Here is an 8,044-nt window from a genome sequence, read left to right on the forward strand (position 1 = left end):
GGAGGTGAGCTCTGGGGGAGGAGAACAATTCAGGATGTGTCAATTTTCGAGAGGTGCCTGTCACAGAAAAGTTGGACTGGGTGGGGCCACAAGAGGGCATCTTTTCTGTTCTCGCCATGCCGAGGCAGGACCAAGTCAACCAAACACCCTCCCTGACAGGTGTTTGTCCAGCCTGAACCTGTTCTTAAAAACCTCCAGCAATGGGATTTCCAGGACCGCCCAGGAAACCTCGTCCAGCACTGACCTCACCTTAGATTTAGGAAATATTTCCTGATATCTAAGCCTTGCTGAAAACTGAGACAATTCCCTCTGCTCTTCCCCTTGGTGGAGCTGGAGAACCAAACAACAGTAATGAGCCATTGGCTTCTCTAGGGTTCAGCTCAGACTCCTAGGCCGAGATCTTCAAACTCCCATTAAAATTCAGCCCCTTTGAGGACCTGAGCCCTTGTTAAACAAGTGGTGAGAAGGATCTGGATTGGCATTCGCAGAGGAGAGACTCATTTGTCCCTGTTATCTCCTACCACATGTGGAACCTTCTGAGAACTTCAACCCAAGGACACAGAGTTTATAAACTTCATCCAAGAATGAAGACTCCCTGAGACTAATCTCTCTGGACCAAGGGTTCCACAAACACTGCCTGCAGAGTCACCAAGCTGTGTCAAAAATGCAAGGGCGAAGGAGTCTAACAACAGCTGCTGAGAAGGTCACGTTTCCCCAACGGCACAGCCAGCAGAGTGTGCAACCTCCGTCAGCTAAACGTCTCTGGACCAAAGAAGTCATACACTCCGGTGGTGAAATATTGGAATGCTGCATTATCTTGTGTGTGACTGAAAAAAGCTACCGCACCTCTGATAGCAAAATATATGCTTTATCAGAAGAAAAATATAACTAACTGCAGCAAGGTTTTGCAGATCACATAAACTAAGGAAATTCCCAGACAAAAAACTTTGCGAAAGCCGTAAGCAATTCACTTACAAAACATCAGAAGGCCTGAAATATTTAGAGATACCTAAAGTCAAATGTTTGAAATTCCAGGAAATTCACACCATTTCCACAAATACCCGTAATTCTGGCACGTATATGAACACACATCTATTTATCCGTCGATGTGATGTCCAGCTGCCAAGCTACTCCTTTTTATCAAAACACATGAACTCTTTCTCACGGTGATTTTGCCCCTTTATGTCTGCCCTGTCACGAGGTTCCTGGCCATTAGAATCCTTGACAAACTCCAGGTTGGGGATATATTCCCGGATCCAATTTTGGTAGGACGTGAGGCGGCTGTAGACTCCGGGGCGGTTTCTGTTGGCACAGCCTTCACCCCAGCTGACGACTCCGGCCAGCACCCAGGCCTCGTTCACCAGGCACACCATAGGGCCACCGGAGTCACCCTAAGGAGCAGAGAGAGAAGGGTTAGTGCACTGGACTGGGAACCAGGGGATTTGGGAACTATTATGAGCACTTCCACAGATTTCCTTAATCAAAATGGGGCCTCGATTTCGGTCAGGATCAATGCATTGCCCAGCAAAACAGGGGTCCTGATCTTGGTCGGGAGGGTCTGTGCAGATGGCAGCTCTGAAATGCAGCCACCTCTGGGATGGAGCAGCTGGACACAGGCAACGGTGTTACAAAGGGATGGCTCGCCCAGTACTGAAATGCAGCCACGTCTGGGATGGGGCTTGGCTGGTGGATAACTATTGCACTACGATGCTGCAAAAGGGTTGGTTGCACAGAAGCCAGGTCTTGTCTAGTGGCTGTGGCCTGCTGTGTGATGGGACCCTGTATACACCCGCCTGCTCTCTGGGCTGGGAGCCAGGACTCTTGGGTTCTTTCCCGAGCTCTGGGAGGGGGTGGGATCTAGAGGATTGGGGGAGGGTTGGGAGCCAGGACTTCTGATTTCTTTGGCCAGAGGGCTCTCACATTGCAGGCGTCCTTCATGCCCTCAGCGTAGCCGGCGCAGATCATGTCATCCTGGATTTCCCTGTAGGGTGGCCGACCCTGCATGTTGGTTTGGTACAGGGACCTGCACGTCTTGGAGTCAATGATGGGCACCTGCAGCTTCTGCAAGGTCTGCGGGGGGGGCAGGTCTACTGCAAGGGGCACCAAGAGCTGGTGGTGAGGCACTAGGCTCAGGCCGGCCTAAGGGGGGCAGCGTCACCCCCCTCCGCAGAGCACCCTCTCATTCTTCCTCTGTCTTCTCATTCGTTCGTTCTCTTGCTCCCTCCCCTTAAGTCCAAGGTTCTTTCACTCTTTCATTCATCATCTCTTTCTCTCTTTCTCCGCCGTGCCCCCTGTCTTTAACTTGGGGACTCATTCTTTCATTTTTACACTCTGTAGTTCTGTCTGTGCGCCCCACTCGCCTTCACATTACGTCTTCCTTCCTTTCCTTCTTTTCTTTAATGCTTTCATTCACTCTTTGTCCCCTGTTTTACCATGAAGGGTCAGACTTTCTTTCTTTCTTTCTTTCTTTCTTTCTTTCTTTCTTTCTTTCTTTCTTTCACCCACCACTCAGACTCCAGATCTCCTGATCACTGCCAGTCCCAAATACCTTCCATCCTTCTGGTCCTGCACTCCCCCAGACCTACTCCAGAGCCCCATCCCTGCCCCGGGCCTCCCATCCCGACCTACCCCAGGAGCGCAGGTGTCCCCAGCCGGTCACCCAGCAGCGTTTGCCTGGGGGGAAGAAGACGGAGGCATCCGGGAGGCAGATGGGGAGGATATAGCCTGTGAAATTCACCCGCGTAGCCAGGTGGACCAGGGCGATGTCTCCACTGGTGGTCCGCCCAGCATAGTGGGGGTTGTTGATGATGCGTTGGACCAAGCAGGTGCGCGAGTTGGGGCCTGGATTCAACAGCTGGTGGGCCCCCAGCACCACCTGGTACTGGGACAGGTTCCGGACTCTGGTGGGGGGAAGAGAAACGCATCAGTGGCAGATCAGGAGTGAGGGGCACCTGCAGAGTTGGGGGGAGCCCAGGGCTGGGCTAGCAGAGGGCTGTGGGTTGGGAGTGAGGGGCACTGGCAGAGCTGGAGGGGCGGGGGCAGAACCCCTCTACTCACTGGTAGAAACAATGAGCGGCCGAGACCACCCATTCATCGGTGATGAGGGATCCGCCGCATACGTGGACCCCTTTCCACTGGAGGCTGACCTGCCAGGGGAATTCGCCCTCCACTGTGTCCTGCCCCTTCACGATCCGGTTCAGGTTTACGGGGGGCTGCCCGCAGGCTGCTGAGAAAGGAGACAGAAGATAGGATCCTGGCTGAGATCGGGTTGGCCCAGGGGGCTGTGGAGAGGGTGGGGAATCGCAGGCTGTGGTGGTCACTCAGAGCTGTTCAAGACTCACCTTTGGTTGCCTCACTTCGCTGGGCACCTGAAATGCAAAGAGGCAGGGTCAGAGGGAGAACCAGGCGGTCTACCTAGGTGCAGCTGCCTCAGTAGTGATTGCTCTAGGGTCCTTTCACCCATTCACCACCAGGCGGCAGCAGAGAGATCAGCCACTACGCAATTCGACCCCAGAGGTGGCCGCATCTCAGTGCCGGGTGAGCCAATCCCTTGTGGTGTCACTATATGGCTGTTCCCCAGCTGCCCCACCCCAGAGGTGGCTGCATCTCAGCACCAGCTGGTCAGTCTCTCCTACCTTCCATAGATATTCAGTTCAGTAAAATATTGCCAGCCTTAACTGTTCAAAACCACGAGCCAGGTCCCAAGCAAGGACAAGATCATAAAAATGAGATTTTAAAAAATAATAACATGGGGTTCTTTTTATTTGCCATCTGACTTTTGAATAGAGTTCATTGGAAACATTTGGGATTTTTTCCATTAAAATATGCCCATTCGTGAAAACGGGAACTCTTAGCGAAATAGGTGTGAGTTGGTCAAATTTCCCTACCTGAGACAAACTCGAGAAAAAACAGTCTTTCGAGCCATCTGAAATGTTTGATTTGGACATTTTGGGACTGAAAAATTCCAGCCTCAAGAAGATTTTTGTTTGGAAATTTAAGGAGATGTGATGGGGGGTGGGGGGAAAAAAAAGGTTCAGGAAAAGGTGGAAATCAAAAAGAAACTTTTTGATTGACCCAATATGGGGGGGGAAAAAAAAAGTTTGTTTCAGTTCACTAATATTGTCAGGATTTTGACATTTCAGTCTGATTTCAGACAGGAAAAAAGTGAAAACTCTTGAAAATATGTGAGGGATGGGAAACCGTGTCCCACCACGCTCTGATTCGGTCTGCTTGGAGCAATTGGTTTAGGCTCTCTGCAGACTCAGGCAGTGTTGGTTTCACTCAAGGTGGTTCCCACCTCTCTGAGCGATTGGCTCAGGCTGCCTGAAGTCTCGGGCATACTCGGGACACTCCCCTGGCTCCATGCCTCAGATTCACACCCCTGTGCTGCTTCTGGAATTGAGGGTCTGGGCACTAGGGCTGTCCCCCGGCTGCTCCCAGAGGCAGGTCCACATTCCAGGGACGTGATGGGAGCTGAGCAGGCACATCACAGCTGGTTTCATGGCCCTGTGTTTAATTACGGGGGCGGCAATTACCCAGGATTAGGGAGAAAGAAGTGAGGGATAGAGGCGGGAGCTCCAGTACCGTGGAATGTGGCTCGGCCTTTCATGTCATAACACATCTGGCTACCGGCAGGACCCCGCGTCTCTGTGCTAGGCACACCCAAGCATCCTTAATCCTTCCTGCTTCCCTGGATAAGATCCACAGGCTCGTCTACCCTGGTATCCCGCTCTCATCCTGGATGCCCTGAATCAGACCCATGGGCCCATCCAACCTGGTATCATGCCCCCTCCTTCCACCCCTTCCGATTGTGTAAGCTGGCAGCCAGCGCCCTGGAGACCCATTATTCCGCCCACATGGCACACATGGATGACCCCGTCTTTTGCAAGGCTTGTTGGGGCAGTGGCTCGTTAAGAATTACAGCTGTCCCTCATTAGCCAATTAAACAGCCCAACTCAACTTCCCCTGAGGCGTGGGTTTCTGCCGGCCGGTACTTGCACCCTGGACCCGGGGATGAGGGCTTGGGAAGACAGCACCCAGCTTATCTTCCCTGGCCTTGTGGTGGTCATGATGGGCACAGCTGGTCGCCTGGCACAGCTCGGCTGTGGTGTGCGGGCAGGTCGGGCATCAGCTAAGCAGTGCAGCAGTACCAGCGAGATAGTTTTATCCCCTGGCATAAGTCTGGAGCATTTCGGGACAGGAGAGTCAGGACTCTTGGATTCTCTCCCCAGCTCTGGGAGGGGAGTGGGGTCTAGTGGGCTAGAGCTGGCGGGGCTGGGAGCAAGAACTCCTGGATTTTTTTTCCCAGCTCTGCTAAAGATTCTTTGTGTGACTGTAGCAAAGTCAATGCTTTGCTCGGGACTCAGTTTCCACATCTATAAAATGGCAAGAATGATCCAGCCTTTGTCTGTTTAGACTGTCTGCTCTTTGAGGCAGGGACTGTCTCTCTCTATGTGTATGTGCAGCGCCCAGCACAGTCACGGGACTCAAAAGCACGTGTCAGAGGCTTCATTTGATTAGGAGAGAAGTTTCAAATGGGGGCAGAGCATGGAACTGAGAAGAAAGATAGCCACCTCTGGGGCAGAGCAGCTCTGGGAAACAGCTACACGGTGTCTGCATTTTAACCAGATCCCGACTTAAATCTGCAGGCGACAGTGAATAGGGAGGAGTCACATAGACAAGAATGGACTTGAAACTCAATATAAAGGTTGCTACCAAAAGTTCAGAGAAAGAGCCCAGCGACATAACCAAAAGCGTGTATGAAATTGTGTATGAAATGAGCCACAGTAGAGCAAGCGTGGTATTGACACAGAGTTAGGACAGTTATTACAATTTAACCCATTTTTGTGCCAAAATAAAAAATATATGCTTTTTTGGTTTTGCATTATTTTAACTAAAATAATGTTACATTTTTGCACAATTTTTTTTTGGACCCAGATTTTGATATTTTTGGATCCAGCTACATTTTCAACCCAAACATTTGCTGCGGAGTTTAATATTTTTGGACAAATCTTAACTTTTTTCCCCACCAAACTTTGATTTTTGCATTTTTCAACTGACTCCCCTTTCAACTGCAATTTGACCCCAAAATGTATGACCCAGATTTTAGTAGTTCTTTTTTTAGACAAGTTACTGCTTTTTTCCCTCCACCAATTTTTTTTTTTTTTTTTTTTTTAAACCAGTTTCCATCTCAATTTTTGTTATCCAAACTTTAGTATTTCTGGGCAAATTTTTGCCTTTCCCCCCTGCACCAAAAATGTCTTTCAACCCAGATTTTTGCATTCTTTTAATCAATTTTTTTTACACAGATGTTTTTTCCTATTTTTTCCTCCAGAAATATTTTTTTCCACCCAGACTTTGGCATTTTTTGGATCCCAATTTTTTTTTTTAAGACAAAGATTTTTCCATTACAAATGACTTGACCCAGAATGTTGTATATTTGGTTTTTTGTGGACCAAAGCATTTTAACAACCCAGCTACTGCAATCTGATGTCAATTTTGCAACCAGTGATTGATACTGACACAGAATCAGAACAGGGAAAACAGACTCTCAGCCAATGCAGCAAGTTAGGGCTAGTTTACACCTAAAATTTACAGCAGCACAGCTATGTTGGTACAGCTGTGCCGCTGTAACAGCGCATGTGTAGCTGCATGATGTCACCAGGAGAGAGCTCTCCCGCCGACATAATAAAACCACCTAAATGAACAGCGGTAGCGATGTCAGTGGGAGAATATCTCCTGCCAAAATAGCGCTGTCTACACAAGCACTTATGCCGGCAAAACTTATGTCACTCAGCGGGTATTTTTTTCACATCCCTGAGTGACAGAAGTTTTGCCAGCATAAGCGCTTGTGTAGACAAGGCCTTAGTTAAACTGACTCCACCAGCAACAAGAAGTTGTGGATTTGCCATAGTGCAGAGAATACTTCACATTCAATGGATGCCTCCCACCCTTGACTTGCAGAACTAAGCATGGAACCCAGGAGACCTGGCTCCCAGCCCTCCCACCCCCGCTCTACTCACTAGACCCCACTTCCCTCCCAGAGCTGGGGAGAAAACCCAGGAGTCATGCCTCTCCGCTTCCCCACTTCCTCTTTGTAGGCAGAGAACTCAGAGACAGACGGACAGACAGACTCTCTTACCTATCAGCCCAGCGAGCAGGACCAGGGCCCCCATTCTGCTCACCCAGCAAAACCCGCTGGTCTCCGCTCTCTGCTGCCCCATGCTGCTCGTTAGTGGCTCCAATCACTGAACCCAAAGGGGATCCCAAAGCTCCCAGAGAGAGAAGCAGCCAGGTCTCCAGGCGATGCACCCAGCCAGGACGGGGTGTGCACCCCAGCTTGGTTATATATCCATCCAGTTAGTCTGCCTAGAATGCTGACCGACAGGTTGGGTGGCTGTCGGCACATGTCCCTCCTTCTTCCCAAACCTCCCTGCTGCCGCTCGCCAGATGTGCACCAGCTGCTCCCTTGGTTCCCCTCTCCCGATCCTCCCCTTTCCCTGGACTCCCTCCTTTGCAGCCGGGGTCAGGGACCCTGATTTGGGGGGGTAAGTGCTTGAGGCAATACCCCGCCATTAATAATGCAGCACTCTGGTACAGCCCTAATAAATTGGCGCTGAAAAAAGGGGCCCAGTAATACTTCGGTAAGACACAAATACGGTGATATCAATTCCTAGTACAGTAGCGCCTCAGTGTTACAAAACTGACCAGTCACCCACACACCTTGTTTGGAACCAGAAGATCACAAATGATGAGGGGGCTGGAGCACCTGACTTATGAGGAGAGGCTGAGGGAACTGGGCTTGTTTAGTCTGCAGAAGAGAAGAGTGAGGGGGGATTTGATAGCAGCCTTTAACTACCTGAAAGGGGGTTCCAGGGAGGATGGAGCTAGGCTGTTCTCGGTGTTGGCAGATGACAGAACAAGGAGCAATGATCTCGAGTTGCAGTGGGGGAGGTCTAGGCTGGATATTTTTCACTCGGATGGTAGTGAACCCACTGGAATGGGTTACCTAGGGAGGTGGTAGAATCTCCATCCTTAGAGGTTT

General features: G+C 50.3%; 1 protein-coding gene across 1 annotated transcript; it reads right to left on the bottom strand.

Annotated features, from left to right (window-relative positions):
- Positions 1-1,127: 1,127 nt before the first annotated feature.
- Positions 1,128-7,223, bottom strand: LOC137144802 (serine protease 27-like). The gene is made up of 6 exons (XM_067535289.1): positions 7,142-7,223; positions 3,342-3,368; positions 3,058-3,223; positions 2,629-2,900; positions 1,921-2,090; positions 1,128-1,391 (listed from the first exon to the last, which is right to left on the bottom strand). Exons 1-6 carry the CDS (start codon positions 7,221-7,223, stop codon positions 1,128-1,130), a joined length of 981 nt encoding a protein of 326 aa, XP_067391390.1.
- Positions 7,224-8,044: the final 821 nt, after the last annotated feature.

The sequence above is a fragment of the Emydura macquarii genome, unplaced genomic scaffold, assembly GCF_026122565.2.
Source record: "Emydura macquarii macquarii isolate MOO-44397 ecotype Brisbane River unplaced genomic scaffold, CSIRO-AGI_Emac_v2 contig_3485, whole genome shotgun sequence".
NCBI lineage: Eukaryota > Metazoa > Chordata > Testudines > Chelidae > Emydura > Emydura macquarii.